General features: G+C 46.3%; 1 protein-coding gene across 1 annotated transcript in view; it reads right to left on the minus strand.

Moving 5' to 3' along the window:
• Nucleotides 1–11,261: 11,261 nt before the first annotated feature.
• LOC146202850 (uncharacterized) overlaps nucleotides 11,262–21,194 on the minus strand; it is a 426,668-nt gene continuing 416,735 nt past the window's right edge. The window contains exons 31-32 of the mRNA XM_084602213.1: nucleotides 15,557–15,650; nucleotides 11,262–13,275 (exon numbers count right to left, since the gene is read on the minus strand). Coding sequence (XP_084458339.1) covers nucleotides 15,606–15,650 — 45 coding nt within the window. The 3' untranslated portion in view covers nucleotides 11,262–13,275; nucleotides 15,557–15,605. The remainder of the gene's footprint in view (nucleotides 13,276–15,556; nucleotides 15,651–21,194) is intronic.

Below are 21,194 nucleotides of genomic sequence, written 5' to 3' on the forward strand. Positions count from 1 at the left end.
TGACCGCTTTCTTTTTTCCCTGGTGGGGGTGGGGGGGGGAAGTGGAGGCATTTCCATTGAAACACACGAGGCTATATAGTGTTGACGGTAAGCTAACCGCCCCTCCCCCTCCCCCATTTTTGTTTTTATTTAGAATAGCAGCTTGGGCGTGTTGCTTATGCATCTTGAGGTGACAGCGCGGAACGTGGACGGGAGCACAAGGTCAGAAGACGACACAACGAATAGATTGATGTTTTAGATTGAGCTCCTTGTGCTATATACAGCAACATGAGCAGGTGGGCTGAAGGCGAATGCACCAGCGCTGGTAGTAAGCGTACATGGGTAATGGTACTACAGCTACAATAACTACCGCGAGCTCTAGTTTCAAGTCAGTCTGCGCTCTTGTTGCGACATTTTTAGCTATAAGGTGCGTTGAGAAAGCGGACTGCCATACTAGCAGCACTCGAGAGCGTGAGTGCAACATATTTCTGAAATATATTCAAAATATGTGTAATGCCTCCCTGAGGGGTAATGTAAATAAAATAAATAAATAAACATATTCTGAGCAATAAGACGACCAGGAAAGTGCGACATCACGAGCAGTTATCTAATTATGCGCCGCTTTGCAACTAGCACGTGTGTTTCTTGACAATGATTTCATAATTTGAAATTTGCCAGCCCCGGAATTCTTTTGACATGTCTGGGGATCGTACAATAAGATACCCTTGTTGATTCATCTGCGGTTCCAATGAAGAAGGGGGGGGGGGGGGGGGGGATCGCCCCATTTAGACAAGTACTGGCGAACCTACACCGTTTGCAAACATTGTCCCCACGAATGTGTGAAGGGTTTGTTTCATCATTGATGGAAAAAAGAAAAACAGCCCGAGGAAACAGTACGGAAAATCGAAGAACTGACAAACATGGCTGTCAATCCTCACATTCCTTCTGTAGGTAAACCCTCGTAACTGCCATAAATAAAGCGGGTACTCCAAAGCACTTTCCATGCGCAGCGACGTCAACGCCGCCGTCACGGCAGGCGTCGCAAAAGGGGAATGCACCTGCATGTTCGTGGTGCTGGCTCGCTCACTCTCTCGCGCGGACTGAGAAAATTTGAAAACCGTGAAGAAAACTATTCTGTGAAGAAAAAGAAAAGAAGCAGGGGGAGCTAAGTGGACTTCAGGACGAGAAGAACGGAGTAGGGGACAGCCGCGCGGTCCCAACCCCTCGCTAGTTTTCGACGCGTGTAGCACGCGCCAGATATCTGGCAGGGACAGATCACAGCATCAGAGCTCGCTATGCACGCAGGCGCTGCGCGCATGCGCAGACCGGCTTTGGCTGACGCGTGCGACGACGTTAGCGCGGCAGTGCATGACGCATGTGTGTTTGGAGTCGGGGCTTATGTATTCCAGTAGTTCCCTTCACCCCCCGCCACTTCTACCCCCAACATGACGCAATTTTGGATGTACTTTGGGGAAGTGGTATGCCTTTATACTTTCTTCAATCACCACACTGAGAGAAAAAACTTGACGAATGCTAAGCAGCACAGGCATCAGAATGTATTCATTTTCATGTTATACAAAACATTTTCCCAGTGCATGCCCAGATTATTTTGGTCAATTTTGGTCAATCTAGACTGAATTTACTAGCTTTTGTAGGCTTACAAAAAGCGGCTATGAGCTTTAGGCACACTGTCTCTCTGCAATGCTGTTTCTTGGGCTAGTTGGTGGAGTTTGCACATTTTGACAAAGCGCAAAAAAGAGGCAGGGATGGTCGAGAGACATGGGACAAAGCGCTTTGCCTGTCCCTCGTGCCTGTATATTTTTAGCCCTTGCCCAAAATGACCAGTCCCTGTCCTTCTCTCTTCCTCTACCATGAGATCAATCACGGTGGCAATTCGTTGACCTCACAACAATGTTTTGTTGTTTCACTATGCCATGCAGCGTTTCAGCAGGATTAGAGTTGAACAATGGCAGAGCTGGTTCAGGGCCACTTGTTGCACCTAACCCTTATCCTCCTGCTTTTTTTGTCCACACAAGAACTCCTTAGAATGACTTTCCAATCAGTCGGCTGAAGTATGCTCGTGAACGCTCAAGATGCAAGTTGATAGACCCTTGAAGCAATTTCTCTAAACCAAGAAAATGGCAGATGCTGCGAATATTTATGCAGTTTCTTCTGCGGCGATGCTGTTTCAAGTCATTTTGTTTTTTGAACATTATGTTTCCATTCCCTCCTATTTATTTCCGATTTTATCATTGCAAAGGAGCGGAAATTTGCCTTCCTATCACTAAAAAAAAAAAAAAAAGTAGTCTGCAAGGCGTGGTCGCCATTTGTTATCTGTGCACAGCAAAAATGGGTGATGTTCGCTACACGTGGGAACGAAGCTATAGCGATAACTCGACGCGGTCAACTGTGGGTTTCACCGCGAGGTCTCGACATACAGCTGTCTACATCGAATTGACGGGGTATTGTTATCAAAAATCATTTCGAAACGGATTGAACAGGTTCAGCCCAGTTCGTGAATGTGCCTTCGTGCAAGACTCAGGCTCCTATCTCCTGAGGGAAGCAACAACTGCTGCCTTGGTAGATACTGCCGCGTGTCTTCTGCGTGTTTGCTTGGAATTGCTTTCGCACTGCTAGCTGTGCTACTATGCTTATATTTCTGAATCTTTTTGAGTAAGACCACGTGGCTCCTTGATGCTAAGCAGTAAGGATTACAACTAGCGTTAGTCTTTGGTTTTATTTTCTTTTACTGCTTTGCATGTTTGTTATCGGAAATGCTTTCAGTAAAAAAAGAAAAATGCCACTGGTGACCTCGACGTCAAAGCTGCGCGCCGAATCAGACTGTCATGTGATTTCCGCTCCACACATTGTCGCATATTTCATTTCGGTGGTGTCAATCGACATTCAGCCATTCGGAGGCAAAAATTCTGAGCCTCCTCTACTTACTTTACTAAAACTAACTGACGTGTTCGAAGGTGTGAAGAAAACGATGTCCTATGTCAAAATCAAACGCGACGTTTATTTACTTTTTTTTTTTCGGTACAAAACCGAAATGAGGTGCAAGAAACACCCAAAAAGCTTGGAATTTCACCGCGATGACTAATCGGGGACGACCATGTGCGCTCGTAAAGGGACGCTGTCATTGTCCTAATAAATACGTTCGATTTTTTTCATTGCGGCAGTCAAAAACAGTGGCGATGTGCGTGTGCCGCGGTGGATAACAGTACTCTCTTCTGCACGACCGCCCGATACAGACACGCGCTTCATTCCGTCAACCCACCACATGCACTAAATGTCCGCGAAAGCGTTTACGGTGCATTGAATAATAATAATAATAATAATAATAATAATAATAATAATAATAATAATAATAATAATAATAATAATAATAATAATAATAATAATAATAATAATAATAATAATAATAATAATAATAATAATAATAATAATAATAATAATAATTAAAACAGACCCCTGGCCTTGAAACATGAATCCACGGCTTCGAGGCTTACTATTTTGAACATAGCGTAGACGCACAGAGAAGTAGAGAGTGCCGGCTGCGCACGCGCATTAGCCCTACTTGGCCCCACTAATGCCACTGCGTGTGCGCCGAAGGAATCCGGTAATTCGGTTTACATGTAGGCAAGCACTTTTCTCTTGTCACAGTGAAATGCGCCCAGCTGCCCTCTCGGTGTCACTTTGTTTATGTTACGCTGTCTGCAGTTGAAACTTCTCTCTTTCCACGCAGCGTAGTGCGGTCAACTGTCCCACCTTTGCGAAGATGTCCATACACGCTTCGTAAGTGACCGAATACAATTAGACAGACGTACAACGGCTGTTACGTTTCATTATCGTTTCATTACGATGGTTATCGGTGATGACGTCTGGTTTTTGATTATCTATGAGCACATATTTGTAATGTTTATAAGCATGAAAAGCACTGAACCAAAACAGTGTACATTCTCATTTCAGCTAACGCTCGACATTCGGTTCAGCAGCGTCGAATTCCTTCGTTTCTTTTTTTTTTTTTCATCTGTACTCCGTATGCGACGTCGTCCTTTTGCAGTTGTATTTCTTGTAGCGGCTGCGAAGCTACATGCAAAACGGTGCTTTCCGAGAGGACAGCTGCACCTAAGCACACGTGTGCCACTGAAAGCTCTAGGGAACAGAGCACGCACCAACGGAGATGTGAAGGAGACAACCACTCGATGCCGCCGGCCGAAACTATTTCTTTTGGTCTACTGTCCTATTCCTCTTTCGACCAATATTTGAGAGTCGCATGACGCACATAGCATCTAAACGGTGGATCATACGCGTGGTACGCCAGCTGGCGTATCGTGATGTCACGTGCGAGCATTCTGCCAGCACACCATGCAGCATAACGTGGCGATATCCGTAGCACTCGCTGTCAAACAAATAATGTCTAGATTTTGCGAGAGATACCACTGGATCAACTGCGCGCACGGATGAAGAACCTCGTCCAAGCAACCTGCAATCAGTCAAGGCATGTCTTAATTTTGATAAATTTCCACTTTTGTCGCCAGCCGAAAAGCAAGCCCGATACATGTAAATTTACCGGAAGATTCTGCGCATTCTGTTTGGATTTTGCTAGCCGTGTCACTTGCTATCCGAGCCTGAAGCGCCTGGCGAAATACGAATGCGTGAGGGAAAAAGTACAGGGCCAGAAGCATATTCAGAAAAGCACAAAATAGCACAAAGCCCCTCAGCGATTGGGCGTGAAGGTTAGCGGCTTAGCACTGCAGGCGAGCGTCCACTGTTCGCACACAATGCAGGGGTGCAAAAGGTGATGCGGTGACCATGTGCAGGTTCTTCGTGCGAGCGAATAGCCCCCGCATAAACCACAGTGTATGCGCGCAAAACATGTGCACGCACGTAGTGTGCGTGTCATGTCTTGTCACCTAAAAAAAACTTTCACTCCGCGGTCCTTCCCTAATGAACTGTTTGTGTTTCCACTTTGAGTAGATGCGTCTCCTTGTGCTAAGAACCAGCGGTGTCTCGCACCACGTTCTCAATCGAGTGGTGCCTCCAGGTATTCCTTTCACTCCACTGACACTCTCTGCTTTCCTCTAGATCATGAATTGTAGCCTCTGCATCAGGTGAGAGAGTTGTCGAAATTCTTCCTCTATGGAATGTTTGAAACCGGATCTGCTGCAGAAAGAAGTTGTTTCGACAGGCAATGAATTTTTGAAAAGTGTGACACTCACCTCACAAACAGCAATGCAAATAGCAACAAGCAAGACATTTCACAGCACAAAAGTAGTATAGGTGGGTTGCTGAAACCTAGAAGTCAGCAGAGCAAAACCCCTTCACCATGGCAGCCAAACCTGTTTTGAGGGCAGAAGTTGGGTGCAGCGCAGAATACTTCTATGTCCAGCCTGATGTCATGCGCAAACGTGTTGAGCAGAATTCCTTCACTATTGAGAGCCTGGAGGAGGTAGGGGCAGGGGAGGTGTTATGAATGGCAATCACAAGCGGAGGGGTTCTTAATCACATAATTGCGAAAAGAAGAAGAGGGGTGCAGGAAATGTACGTGGCCATTATTACCACAATAGACGTCTCCTGCACTGCACCTGATTTCTGCCCCCAAAACAGGTTTGGCCGCCATGGTGAAGGGGTTTTTGCACTGCAGAGAAGCTGACTTCTAGGTTTCTTGACTAGCTTCAATACTTTGAAGGAGTGTAGTCACGCGCGCCTCTCCTGGGAATTGAATGAACTCACACTTTTGCTGCTTTTACCTAGATGGCGCTAGCAGTAAAAACCTTTAATGACCGAATACAGGTGCAAATACTAATTATCACCATGGTTTGTGCTTCTTATTTTAACTTTATTTTACAGTAATACAATATTAAAAAAAAAGCCAGCTCAAACAAGGCTCACGTTGTTGAGTATGACGGCCTTCTCGATTGAATGTCGTGTACGAAAAATTGATTATATTTGAAGGCTCAGTATAATCGTGCTAATTGTATAAAGCGCAATTTGCGATAATTTTTCACAAATAACGACTATTCTAGTTTCGCCATACATGATTCCTAGGCTGTAGAATGAGCGGTTTTTCTGGTCAAGCTATGCGATGTGAGGCAGTATTACTTCAAATTGGAAAGGTAATTAAAAACGAACTAGCGAATAAATTTCGATGAAACTTCGTACACTCAACTATTATAATGTGCGCCCGAAGTGGTAAAAATTTTACTGCTGTGCACGTTGATAAAGCGCAGATATTCGTGCCCAAAATAGCCAAACTTTACCATGTTGAAAAGGCTGTCGATCAAATTCTGATTAAATTAAAACTAATTACGCACCATGTTTCCTAATATAAATACCCATTCTATGTGTAGGCCAAAGGAAACTGTTCTAAGTGCAGCAGTTTCTTCAGCAAATTAATCCGAAGTAGGGTATATCAACGACGCTAGCGAATTTGTCATCTGCAATACCACCTCTCATGCAGTTGATAACGTTGGCACACTAAAGCAGCGCACATCATTTGACACAGCGTATATTAAGCTTTCGAATGATGCCTACATTGTGATGTTCGAAAAAGAACAACGCGCAGAATGCTCACGCAAACATTGCCTAAAATGGCTGTTGGTCACCTTTTTTTTCTTTTTTTTTTTGTAGCGAAAGCTACATTGGCCACAGTCTCGCCATTTCGCCGTGCCTGCCCTTGCCTATCCGAAGAGCGAAGAAAGAAGAAGTCATGGGGGGCGGTAGTTGCCAGTTGACATCGCCGATCACTAACTGGACATAGGGCTTCCTGACATTACGTTTGGCAGAAGCTGCCAATTCGGCCCTCTCCTTTCATATGGGACAATCAGTCTGCCAAAACCCTTTCATTCACGTTATCCTTAGGCCACACAGGCACGTTCATACGGCTCGGTTAAAGCAGGGCTTTAGATATGTTGGCTGGTAGCACTGCAGATGAAGTTATGTGATGTTAGGAAGACAGTGAGAGACCGGAAAGCGTGGCGTGACATGGTCCACAGGGTCACGAAGAGTCGGACACGACTGAACGACTGAACTGAGTCATCGCGAAGGTGGGATTGAAAAAAGAGAAAGGGGTGCCAAAGTGGAGGGGTTCGGACCCCGCGCTATAGAAGCTTTCGCCTCGCACTTGAGTTTTCAAACGTGCCCCCCCCCCCCCCCCTCCATGGCATGAATAAAGCTGAAATCATAGAAAAAACTACTATGCGCAAAAGCCATGTCTACTTTCAAGCCGAACCCACGCCATGCAGATAGCTCTCGCGTATCTCCAGGTTTAAACACAAGCTAAACCACAGCTATTATTTTTTAACTTGACAATTAGTTTCTTAAGTCTTGATATCGACGAACTCGTCGCTTTCTGCTCAACTCGCTGCCCCGCCGGGGTGGTGCAGTGGTAAGACGCCCGACTACTATGCCGGAGTTCCCGGATTCGAACCCGACCGCGGCGGCTGCGTTTCGATGGAGGCGAAACGAAGTGGCGTCCGTGTGCTGTGCGCTGTCAGCGCACGTTAAAGATCCCCAGGTGGTCGAAATTACTCCGGAGCCCTTCACTACGGCTCCTCTTTCTCGCTTTCCACTTTCACTCCCACCTTCCTCCCTTCCCTTACGGCGCGGTTCAGGTGTCCACAGAGCAAGTGTGACAGATACTGCGCCTTTCCCTTCCTCTGAACCAATTATTATTACTGGTCAACTCGCCGCGAGTCAGGGCGGCTGCTGTACGGCACGCATGCAGGTGCTTCTTTCTTGCTGTAGTAGGCGTGGCGAACTCTTCCGTGCATTTTTAGTTAATCTCGGAAGAACGTGCTCGCCTCACGGTGTCGGCTTGCTGCGCATTGATTTTAGTGTGCCTCTGTATTATTAAAACGAGTTGCTGTCTTTAGTTTCCTCGCCTAGTGACTGCAGACAGGTGTAATGGAACAAAAGTTTATCAACATTAATCCGTAATCCTGTCAAGTTTACAGCCTTTTGCATTGTTTCATGATGATAGCTTTGTGCATGAGCATATCCGAGAAGCGTGTACACTTCAGCATCAGTAATAAAATAATAAAACCGGATTAACATTTTCTTCTGTGAAGCCGTGAGCGGGGCCGATTGTGTGAGCAGTCGGTACGGTCTGCTACAAGTTAACCGATCAATAGTCGGTCTGCGCTGTGGCGATTCAACCAGTGATATTATTGCTGCAAAAAATCGGCGATCCGTTAAAAACTTGGTTTTCACCTGTATTATTGTAAAATTTAAAAATAAATTTGCAACGTTATCATAGTTTTTCAAGTTTTTAATTCAACCTTCATGCCGCGAGGTGACGACAAGCGTAGACAGGCAGACGCGTTTTATTATGCGAACGTGCAGGGATCTACGATGACGTTTTCCTAGACGTCTAAGGAATTGGAATGCACCCTCAGACGCACTTTTCTGGTCAATTCTGTTTTCTTTTGCCGATCCGTAACGCTGGCTTCGGCTTGCCGCGCGTCTTTCCTGCTTTCGCGGCACTCTACTTTGTTGTCTATTGAAGGAGTAGTGGTGCACTTTAGTAAAAGTAATTTCGAAAGGAATTAATCATTTTTGCTGCAAAATTACTACGGAAAAGCAATTCATTACATTACTAAATTATCAAACCGAAACGTAATTCATTACATTACATACTACCGAAAAAGTAAAAAAAATTACAGTAATTCTATTATTGTAATTAAATTACTGCCATGTCTGTTCATGACTGCTGCGGCACTCAGGGTGAAATACCGTGTATGTGTGCTCCGCAAAGCGATGACCTTACTTGAGAATTGGAAACTTTACACGTAGACGGAAGTTGAAAGCATCAGTGGTAAAACGGTTTATTTGATTGAATACTAGCAGCAGCATTTTCCATGTCAGCGGCGAAATCAGCTGGATGATCATGCGGACTACAGATATAGGCTACTTTAGGAAATTAGGTTCCCACAAAGCATTAGCGCGTGCTTCACCTTTTTGTCCTGGAATTGTGTTCAGCCTAGGCGGCGTTACTATACACCTCCGTAATGGTCTCATGCAGTTGACTTACCTTGTTTTCATTTCTTCCTTCCTGGCTGAAAACGTTGTCCTTACACAAAAGGCCGTAGTCTGTCCTGTGTTTCTGTACGGATCTACGAGTCTCTGTTCCGGCTGTAAACTGGCTAGTGTTCTTTTTTTTTTTTTTTCAAGTATTACTCTTGTGGATTCCCGTTCCTGTATGCGTCGAACGCATCTATGGAAGCTGAAGTGATTGATTCGTACTTAACTCGTTAATAATGATCCGACCGGTTGCCGCATTTAGGGTGATGAAAGTGAATTATTATTATTGTTGTTATTTTAATTCGCGCACACCATGTGCTATCGGATCTGAGCAGGGCAAGGGCATTTCGTTTTCCTCAGTTGGATGTAGCGAAACGCCAGGAAAGAAAAATTAGAGGGCTTCAATGCTGCTGGACCGAATGTGGAGCGAAAGCTTTGGCTGCGGGCGAACGATTGCTGCATCGAACACAACCAGCATTCCGTCGGACACATCAAAGTTCATCGGCGTTCTAGGCAGAATCCAATTACATGCCCTGCGCATGCGATACCGTCAGACGTTTTCCTGCTCCACTCGGTCAACTCTGTGTGGCGGCACGCGCAATCCCAGTGCGAAAACCACTCTTCTCCTCCTCTCCGCGCCGGCGCGCGCATCGCTGGGTTGCCGGTACCCTCCCCCTCCTTTCTGTAGCGAGCGCAACAGCTGAACGGCGCAGCAGGTTGGCCATGGTAACGGCGCACGCGCAGTAGTGGCCTCTGCCCGGCTCCGCGAAATGCGCATCTACTACCTCAGTGTAGCTGTCGCAACAAAAAAAAGAATAACTCCTATGAAGTCGCTGCTGCAAGTTCCTGAAAATAAACTAATAAAACGGAATCGGCACTGTGAGACGACATCAGTCTTAATTACAGCCGTACAGAAGGCGAACTAAAGGTGCGCCATAAAAAGTTGTGGTTTATATTCTGTATCTGTTAGTACAACCGAAGAAAATATTTTGTACTGTTTGCGAGAAGCAAATTCAACTGCCTCGCGCTCGCCTCCGAAGTGCATACCTGGTTTGATTGTCACCACCGAGATCACCTTTCAACATTTCTTTCATGCTTATTGGCATGGTTTCACAACACAGGGCAACTTTGATTTCAGTGTGCCTTAGTGAAGCCACAGTAAGTGGCAGCGAATTCGTTATCCTCACCGAGTAATTGCGTCCGCTGTACAGCATGGCAGGCTCCAAGATGAGTTCTTCCCGTCATTATAGGAGAAATGACACACAGGGAAGCGCGTAAAGAGTAAAAAGTATTTTATTTCACACTATGAATACGAATGCGACGTCAAACAATAACTTAGCTTCCAACTTTGCCTCCTGAGTTTACACGAACACACGTAGTGGGGACTCTAGTTGGGGGGAAGGGTGGGGACCGAACGGCACGAGGACAAACTGCGAAGTCACCAGATCCTGGTCAGCACGAGCGGGGCCAAAGTACATCGAATAACATCATCGACCCCCGCGCGCATTTCCAGTTGTAGAATGCACAGAGCGCATTTATTTTCGGCAAGGAAACCGCCGAGCTCCTCATTTTGACTCTACTTCTAGCGCACCAACGTGCGGAAGTGTTTTACGCGGACTTGAGCAAGGAAAAACGGGGCACGTACGTAGCTAAGGGAGAGAGACGGCTTGGGGGAGTCAGTGTTGATTGCACTCTCCGAGCGTCCGCTGCATTTGTTCAGCCCCCTTGTACCAGCGGCCGCACGAGCTACAGACGGTGGCTGCTGAGCCTGCGCTGTTCTTTGTTCCTAGCCCGGGCGTGCGAGCAGTCTTATGCCCGCCATGTGAGGGGAACGCAGTTGTGCGCCATCACGGATTGCAATAACCACCTTGGAACACTGAAAGGCGTCTTAGTGACGGCGGTTCTTGTGGCATGCCTGGCGCGGCCTTCGAAGCCCCTCCACCAACCGGCGCGCACGGGTCGCTTGAAACTTGAGAGTTCCAGTGCGGACACGACCATGGCAGCCAGAGAGCGCAGACTCTGAGGAATGGGGGCGCCCGAACCTATTCAGGTCTGGTGACTTCGGGGAAGGGGGACAACGACGTTTCTCCGGCGCGTGTTCGCTGGTACGCGTCACTGGCGTATACAAACATCAAGTCGGTACACACACTGGTAACTCTGGGCGCCCACCGTCGCAGTGTTTCTGCTGCGAGGAGACAAAAGTAAGTATTGCGCACCTTCTCATTCTATACATGCTCACGACACACGATGACTGGTTTTCTTTTTTTTTTGTTGTTGTTGTTGTTCAATGTAGTGTATGCGTTGTCTGTTTATTGTTACATTTGGCCGTGCATGGAAGTGAGCAATAAAAAGGGCCGATCGCCGAAAAGCGCCGATCGCACCGATCTGGCGACATAGTTGCCGACTGTTTTCGAACTAAGATAAATAAGCACAATGTAGTACACGAGTCGTGGGCTTGGCTCATGAAAAGTTTCACTCGTGCTGATCGGGACAGGCGCGTGCATTTCTTCGGTTTCCTAGTGGCGCGAGATAGCAGACCGCGCATCCCGAAAATTCGCCTCTGCTTCCTTTACTGGCATTGGCAAGGTTTTTTTTTTTTTTGTGATTTCTTTTTCTGTCACCAACGATACCTGTACCTTTTAACGTAACCGCCAAAGGACTACGCAGGAAACGACTTTGCTTCCTTGAACGAAACTTAGTTACTATATGCTGGCTGTGCTGAAATATTACGGTAGGTCTGCCATCCGAATCTTGCCTCCGGCGAGGTAGCCGTGCCCACGAGTTCTTTATCTCCCACATGCTCGAGCTCAGTCTTATGAGCAGCGTCGTTCCTTCGAATTAGAAATAGGCAAATGCCTCCGCTTTCCAGTGCGGGAAGAGTGAAAGTATTATTTCCCATCGCGAACACTTTAGAATGTCTCGCCGCCGGCAAATGTCGCGTGACGCAGCTGGCGGAGACGCACTGCAGTGTGCACGCTGTGTCGACATAGCGCCGATAATTACGGGATGCTGATATGAGCTCGACAAGCACACAAAAAAAAGAATGTAAACTCTGTCAACTTCTTGCTTCTAGTCTAATGACAGCTGACGGGTCACGTGGTGCAGGTGAGGAATGATGGCATTTACAATGATCGAGGATACAGATAATGATCAAGAATACAGAGAGAGAGGGGAGGAGGTGCACGTCATCTATGTACCGCAGATGGAATCATTCCATTCCATCACCGTCGCGCAATACCAACAGAAGCAAGCAACTCGGTCATTCAACGACACGTAGGCTTGTACCTCGTCGCAGTCTGAACTATAAGAACAGAGCGAGATGTTCAGAATGAATTTTTGGAATGAATAATTCAAATACGGCGTTGCATATATACTTATGTACTCTCTTTGGCTTTCACGTGACACACCGATTCCCATTTTTGCTATTACAATTTTATGATATTCGATTCGGACGCTTTCCGAGCTGTCCAGCATTTGATAGCTCTGGACACGTGTTGTCGAGGCAAAAAGCAACGCGCTGAAGACGTGGCTGCGATGTCTGAATGGGCTGTCCAAAGTTGGCACCCACACTTATGCACTGGTGACGAGCATAGGCAGCGGCACAGGGGGAGCCATTGTAGTCCTTCGTTGAGGGCCGTAGGTGAGCACGCGTATTTATATATCCAGAAAGACTGAGAAAATAACTTATACCTAAAATAAAAGCCGCCTCGCTAAGACCTCATCTGTCTGGTCGAATAAACAGTTGTGAACGGCGTAGTTCCTTCGCAAGCAGTATTGACGCATATACCACTGGGGCCCAGCAAGCTTTCTTGACACTGCCCTTCAGGCTGTCACTCACCCCCTTCCCTCTCTCTTTCCATCGTGAATATTTGGACACGGAAAACGAGTCAAGAGAAAAACAGACAGAGCAAGGCTCGGGTAATGCGGGGTCATCAGTGGTAGGGCACGGGGCACACCTCCGCGCTAGGCCGCGCTGTCATCGGGGTCCGGTCGAAGCGGGCGCAGGAGTGCGTGTATCGGTGTGTGTGTGCGTGCGTGTGTGTGTGTGTTGTGTGCGTGCGCGTGTGTGTGTGTGCGTGCGCGTCGAAGGCGCCGGGTCTGCGAACAGAGCAAAACTTGCAGCGAAAAAGAACCCGTAAATAGCAGTGAGGTGCCGTGTGCGAGGCTGCGCAGTGCTTCGTCGAAGCTGCGGCGGCCACCGACGTTCCGCGGCCCACTGGTGCGGTCCCGGCGGCGCTGCTCTGCAGCTACAGCGTCGAGCGATGACATCTGCCAGTGGGAATAAGAATAAACATGGAACCACGCGTTAGCCTTCCTCGGAAGTCCCAGCCAAGTACCCCTCAGGCTGTCGATAGTGTCTGCGCCACGAACGGAAAGTCAGCTGTCGACGAGGGCTGCAGGTCAACACTTGGCGGGACACTTTGGGGGTACGGTCACTTGGTGGCAAGATATTTTAAGGAAAGCGCAACGGCAGGACACGAGCCGCTGGATGGCGCTTGTGCGTCAGCCCCATTATTGAGCATTCCCTAGCATGTCCTCTTTCTCGCAATGTGCTGGCGCCAGCTAGTCGCGGGTCAGATGATGAGTTGCTTTTGGACGTTCAACCCCACAAACCAACCAGGTCAAAGCTACTTGCGCGTCATGACACAAATCACTTCAGCAGTCATGGTAGCCGGAGTGCGATAGCAAAACTGCGGGCCAATCACGCTTCGTGAACAGTTTTGTGAATTTTGCCCCCTAGCTCGCTGGCTCCAGCTCCCATTTTCGTGGCAAAATATTTACAGGTAGGGTACATGCCACAACTTAATTATAAAGAGCTGCGATAATTCCGTAAAGTTCTTCACTGGGAATTATTTCGTATCACCCATACAAATAACTGAAATCCAAAATTACTGTTAAACTTTCCAAATAATTTAGCATGTATACAAATTAAGGGCTGGCACAACAATTACTTTTCTATCCTTAAATGCATTCGTGCACGTTATCTCGGCTGAATCTGACAAATTTGATCGGTGTAGTCTTTGAAGACAATTAGGGGCTCACCTGTATGTGCGGCGACTTCCTACACGGAAAACAAGATTTCCGATCTCTTAAGTTGCGCCACCACACTTTCTGTGCGCAATCATTTTTCGTACACCATCTCACATTTCATAAGTACCGTTTAAAACGGTCATAATTATTGCGAAAGTGCCGCTAATCCACCCTGTCTCGTCGCATAGAAACGTTTTAATTTGGCGAAATCTACATGCAGGCGCGGCAGAGGTACCTAAATGGATATAGACACTAAATGTTGCTCACATTTTTTACTCTCTTTTGTTTTTTTTTTTTTTGAAATGACGCCCATGACGTAAACATATATGGATCAACATCTGGTATTACCATACGGACGTTGATAATATAAGGCCTTTCATGCTGTTTCAGATTCGGTTTTACCAACCATGCGATGTCTTTGACTTCGTAACTCCGTATGCCTCACGTGAGGCATGCTGTTCCTTAATTCGTTTTCATCCAGGAGAAGGCTGTATTTATCGGTGTAGTGAATAAAAAAAGGCAATGTAGCGATTATTTTCAAGTTCTTTTCTTTAATGCACCATGTGACCTATGCTGACCTTCGAGGTCAGAGCTGTTGTTTAACCGTCACGTAAGCAGCATGGAAGAAGAAATACAATTATAAATTATTCCAGCGGGCGTAAGCGAACATTAATAGTGACCCGTAAATAGTTTCCATGTCATAACTAAGAAGAAAATAAGCAACAAATCGTTGACGTCAATAGCGTTTTTTTTTTTTTCAGGCAGTTATGAGTCTAAATGGTATCACAGTTTTCTGCTGACATTATTTTATAGGCACCGAGATTACATCTATTCTCTCACAGGCTGTTGACGGTGCCTCACGTCGTGCACGGCATCCCCCGTGATGCATTCGGCCCGAATTTCGAATTATGGAGCTTTCTCAAATAAACAAAAGATAGGGTATGATAGCTATGCTGATCACCTCGCTGCTCGTCACGGGGAAAAAAAGGCAGAACAATGTTAACGGTGGAATGACAAGGCCTGAATGAGCATGAGTGACAGCTTCGTACTTCTCCCGCCGTTGTAAATTACGCCCTTACATTTTGAGCGCGCACATTCAGGAATCACATTCACAAAGCTGTTTTTAAGTGCGCTGAGTGATTGGCCAGTTACGGCGGCAGATGAGACCACGGATTAATCAATCGCACTACGGCCAATACATTTCGCGAATGATATACTTTCTCGATCAAGAGCCAAGATTTTCAATATTCGCAGCTTGTAATGGTAGCTGAGGTTTGTTTGTGAATATTAGGAAGCTTAGCTACCTGCCTACTAGTGACAAATAGACCTCAGCTAAGCCAGCTGCCAAGCTCGAAGAAAAATGACTTCGCGTACGATTACACACGCCGAGCTTGAGAGTTACAACAAGAGAGTTGCAGCTTCTACAACCCTGCCACGTTTAAGTGAGACGGGACACAGAGATCCGGAGGGGCTCATAATACAAGGTATGGCCGGAACTTGTGTTTAAAGCGTCTCTTACCGAAGATGCTTCTGATGGATGCCGCCAGAAGTTTCTATAGAGCGCGATCTTAGGAGTCTAGTGGTTCTTCCGGTGGTACTGGTGGCACAGGACCCTGCGCGGAAAATCGGAGAGCCATGAAAGTCAATTTCCGCGTGCCTTTTGGGTCTCAGGTATAGGCAACCTACGCTGAAGCTTCCCCCGTCGATCGCGCGCCATATAACACACAGACTAGCGAGGAACGCAGTGGAACACCGATTGTACACCGCCGGTTGCTTATACCAAACACGTGGTTACGAAAAGAGGGTCGTTTTGGGGAAGGACTGCGTTGCAAGAACCATAAGTCTTTCTTAAGACAAAAAGCAGAGATTCTATCATCGCTTAGGGCGCAAAAGTTTGCGCGAAGTGAACAACGTACAAAGACGCATCCGCTCATCCGAAGCGAGCGACAGTTGAACGAAAAAAAAAAAAAATCCGTACACGAGGCCAATGTCTATGGTTGGTGGCCGGGTGCGCTATAACGCTAGACCACCGCTACATTTTTTTTTTTTATTCTTCGCTGACACGACCACTGCTACAGCCGATTCGGATTTCCGAACACGTATATGATATAGTAGATAAAGTATATGTGGGAGCAAGTCTAGACGATCCAATATTTATCGAACGTATTGCTAATTTCCTATTATTCGCGTAATACGTCATCAGTGATTGTGGCAAAGTTCGCTCAATGGCTCCCGACACCGTGTGGCATTGGCGCGGTCTTCTTTCATCGCCGCCGCCACGGGTGGGTCTTTCCCACGAGCGCGGCGATATAGAATTACCTACTAACTGCCGTCGATTCCAACAGCTCAGGCACGACGACCGACCGTTTGCCACCTGGAAACACCGCAAACTATATAACAAGACAGTATTCTGACAGTAGCGGAATGAAATCGCGCATTCTCTTTACGCGCGCCATGCGACTGGTATCCAGACGCGTTTCGAAAAGCGTCCTATGCAACGGCCGCAATCTGAATCGCCCATCGCTCCAATGCCACCAAGTCTCTCTGGAGTAAGCCTTTGCCTCCGCGCGAATAGCAACGGTGCCCTTGCTCTCGAACGACCTTATCACTTATAATTTTTGCTTTCTTGTTGCGAATTATCGCGGACTTCGAAAACAAAAGGCCACAGTTTAATCCGCAGCAAGCGTGCCGCCAAAGTTGGATTCACTGCGGAGCATATAAGAAGAGAGCGGGAAACCGAAAATGATATCGTTCCTCCCATCGTTCGTCGCTTCGGTATAAAGAGAGCTAATTGTTGTCCTTGAAATTTGCACAGGGTGACTTTGCGCCGCAGCTAGCCTCTTCACTGGTCAAACTTCTTCTTCGAAGACTAACGATCCTTGTTACAGGAAGAAAAATCGCTTAGTGTGCAGAAACTAAAGGCCCCACACAGCGTAAAAAAGGCACACCGAGGGCACGAAAAAGAAGTAACATACCTGTCATGCGGTCAAAATAAGTAATTGAACGCAAAATATGTTGGGAATGGAACCGAATAACTAAGCTTTCGAAGAACATGAGAAACAGACCCGCACAGCGCCATTGATCAGGGCGGTACGAGCTCGGCGTTCCGTGGTTTATCCATGTGTTACGCGGAGTTTGCGAACAGGATGTCAGTCAAGCAGCACGAAATCAGGAATCGGTGCTTTCATGCGCGCAGAGCTTCCCAACTTCAGCGGAACGAGACGTATGGCGTCTCGCCATTTCGCAAACGCTGCTTCGCGTGCTCAGACAAGGTTCTCCTTTCTTTTGCAACAGCAGCTGCTACCTCGATGCAGTTACAAATGGCAAAACAGCGTCTTTTTACACCTTTCTTTTTCCCGCAGCGATCAGCTAAATTCCACGCTGAGTAAAGGTAAATAAGCGGGCTAGCTGTACCACTCTTAGCGCACACCTCGCGACCAGCCCGTGTAAAGTGCAACTGGCTACCTCAAAAACAAGACACGAGAGGTTTCAAAAACCAAACCATTACAAGAGAGAGAGAAAAAAAAAGAACAAAACAGAAAACCATGCCAAATCTGCAGTATTCCTCTCTAACATACGTGTCTGCGGATGCACAGGTCACCCTCTCTATATCTCTCTCTCTTCTTTAACTGCAAATACTCACAGCTGCCACTGACCTTTAAGCCCTATTCTCTGGCACAGATTTTGGCTCCATTAATATATTTTTTTTTTCTTTTCGCTCCTGGTGCTCTTTCGTTCCAGCGCCGCATTTATCAGCTTCTTCTGGCCCAGCGCGCTGCGGCTGAAGCGCGTGGCCGAAGTCACTCGGTTCGAGCTGTCACGCGCCACGCAGAGATATGCACGCAGAAAATCGACACACGTTCGCACGCACGAAGAAAGACCGCCGAGGGGCACGCGTGTGGCTGGGCCGCCTTCGTCAAAGCGAGACTGCAAGGGACGAATATAACGGACGAGCAACAGGAACGAAAGCGTTAGTAATGCCAGAGAACAATAACACGCGAAAATAGGCCAGGAGCGCAAAGATAGAAGTGGTAGTGCAAAAGTCTAACGCTACGTTTCTTGCGGTAATCTGTGTGTCACATCAAATGCTAGTTTCTTTGTTTTGACATTAAAATATCTCTCACCACTCCAGTGCATGCTCGTTCGTATACATTTAAAAAGAGTCTTGAATGAGTAATGGGTTTGCATAACCTTTCAGGGCGCACCGTGACGAAACGACGAGCGCCGCAAAGCGAACAGCGTTTCGACACGGCGCGCAAGGTGCACCTGGATTTCGTCCGTTCCACAAGGCACCTGCAAGCACCTTTTCAAACAGATGCCTAGTTCAAGCTTTTCCGTAGAGACAAGGGCGCCACAAATGACGCGTAAGTAACGTGTACTTCATCGTAAATTACAGCCATTCTGCTTATTTTACTGCTTATAAACCTCCATTCGTTGTATATCTCAGTCATGAACCTGTCTTTCGACTGAGGACGCCGGCCTGGCAAGGTGATACTGATTCATGGCTCAATACAGTGCAGACAGATATGACGAACGAAAAGCAGAAAACTGCGCATGTCAAGTCTGCCTTCTATTCGTTGCGCCTGCTGTGTATGCTGTAAAAAAAAAACAAAGAAAAAAAAAACATGGTAAGCCCCAGACGAGTTAGACAAAAAAGCTGCTCAGAGTCGCCTATCCTGATGTAGTGTTCTTTCTTTTGCCAAAGTTGATTAATTAGCAAAGACTGAATAGATACCTTTTTAATTATGGGCCCGTGGAGGAAAGTGTCAATGCAAAGGTTGCAGAGCCACCTCGAAAAAAAGGATAGTTACATTGTTTCTCTCATTTTACGATATACATAGCTTTTTATTTATTGGCATTAAAAGAAAGCTGTAACGTGACCAGCTGCCCAGTTAGCCCACAAACATTCATCAGAAAAAGCGCTACAGAGAAAAGCGCATTTCGTTATCTCGGACTCCACCTCACGATGAATCTTTTCTTTTATCTATTTATTTTATTTTTATTTTTCATTTTATTTTTTTCTGCACGAGGTATCGATTTCGGCTGGTAACGAAAATATTTTTTGCAAATGTTATTTTATGCAAACATAACTAGCCGTTTTTCGAGAAGGTCTACAAATTTCAAATTGACATTTTGCCTCAAGCCAATGTAGATTGTACAAGCAATGTACAATGAAATTTGTTAACCCAAAAGCGCACAGCACATCAAAGAGAGATGGCATTTGAACGCAAAGAAATTGCAGGCAGATTAATAACCAGCCTCAAAGGGAGCTTTCGGGCAAAGACTTACCTAGGCAAAAGCTTTTTAAGTGTACTAGTTATGAACGCAAACACAACCAACTAAATGATGAACCGCTACTGGTTTTTACGCAAATGACTGAAAAAAGCCAAAGTACAGACGTAAGACTGGTTAGGGCTTCGACAGTCCTCAACGGCGACAAAAAAAAAAAAAAAAAAATTAAGCACAATGCCATATCATTTTCCTACTCTATTTTGCCCACTTTTTTGAAATCATGGGCGGGATTTATAGAACATATGTGCCAGTGAGTGGCTTACGCCCGTACCAATGGCCAGTGGCTGTATAAGTTACGGTAGCCAAGCCACCGTCCATTCAAGAGTCGAACTTCAGTATGGAAAGCTCTCTGACTGACTGAGTGGTCTCGATCTGACTCACCAGCGTCCTTCCCGTTTCCCATCGCGATAATATGATGTGCATAGTCCAATCATAAGGGGCGACTGGAGAAACACCGGCCAACAACGGACTGCGCATGCATGCGGCAAGTTTTCTGATGCACCCCTTCAGTTAATTCCTTATAAACTGAAAGAGAGGGAGGAAGAAGAGGAAGAAGAAGAAAAAAAAAGACCAAAGAAGCCACCAAAACAAGAAAAAAGCACAAATGCTACCAGAGACAAAAAAAGAGGGGTAGACAGGCCCATTTATTCTTTCCCAGCAAATGTTTAGCACAACTTCTGCACAAACACGTTTGCATATTTGCTTTTCAAAAATCTGGACGTCTACCAGAGTACGGGGAGAAATAAAGTTAAAAGAACAGAAATAAAGTAGAAAGCTGTGCTGACAGAGCGGACGATTTCGGTTCAACATCAGCATGCCCAGTCTTGCCTCGTTAATATCGATGACTCGAATTATGGACAGTTTTTCTGGGGACCAAGCTTTTTCACTATATTTACGCTTCATTAATATGGCAACTCGCGGTTCAGGGAATGGACAAGGGGGGAATGCACTGAGTTCATTAGGGACTATGTATTTTTGCCGCGTTAACATAGTGATGAGTGCAAAATGTCTTCTTCCTCGCCCAGACGTTTCATATTCCGCACATTAGGAGCGGGCCACTTGAGGAATGCAATTGAAAAAAATGTAAATGACTTTAGTGCCGACCCTTTAAGTGATTTAATGCTCTATAGTTTGAACTTTCCGAGTCGATATACCTTACTATTTTCCGTACTGCATGAATATTAATGGTTACTGACGAAAACTTTATCTGCAGATTGTGCAAAGTATAAAGCTAAAGTATCGCTGTCAGCCAACTCAGAGCTGATTTCCTGTATGTGAATGGTTGTTGCAGAAGTTGACTGATTTATATATGTCATAGCACTAAACTATTATAAACCACCCAGCCGCAGTGGTGCAGTGGGCGCTCGAATGCTGTGCCCAAGGATGCGGGATCGAATCCCTGCCACGGCGGCCGCTTTTCGATGGAGGCGAAAAGCAAGGCGTCCGTGTGGTGTGCAATGTGAGTGCACGTTAAAGAACCCCAGATGGTCGAAATTTCCGGAGTCTTCCCCTACGGCGTCTCTCGTAGCCTGAGTCGCTTTGGGACGTCAAACCTCATGAACTAAGCCAAACTATCATAGACCGCTAGACACATCAAGTTGCGCCACATAATTTCACTTATAACGGTGTCCGTCCCAATAGAGTGGTAGATCCAAACATTGTTAAATTCCAACTGCACTGGCCACAACTATGCAAAGAAGCAGACTTTATTCATGTCGTGTGTTTTAATTCCGTTTTCTTTCTGGCTCGCTATTATGAACGATTCCCGTTATGGACAATTTTACTCGAGAACCAAAGTGTCCGTAATAGCGAGTCATGAATGCACATATTTTAAACCACACACTCGGCCGATATCTTCCCCTTTT

Source organism: Amblyomma maculatum, chromosome 1 (genome assembly GCF_055883805.1).
Source record: "Amblyomma maculatum isolate TAMU_Amacu chromosome 1, ASM5588380v1, whole genome shotgun sequence".
In the NCBI taxonomy this organism is placed as follows: domain Eukaryota; kingdom Metazoa; phylum Arthropoda; class Arachnida; order Ixodida; family Ixodidae; genus Amblyomma; species Amblyomma maculatum.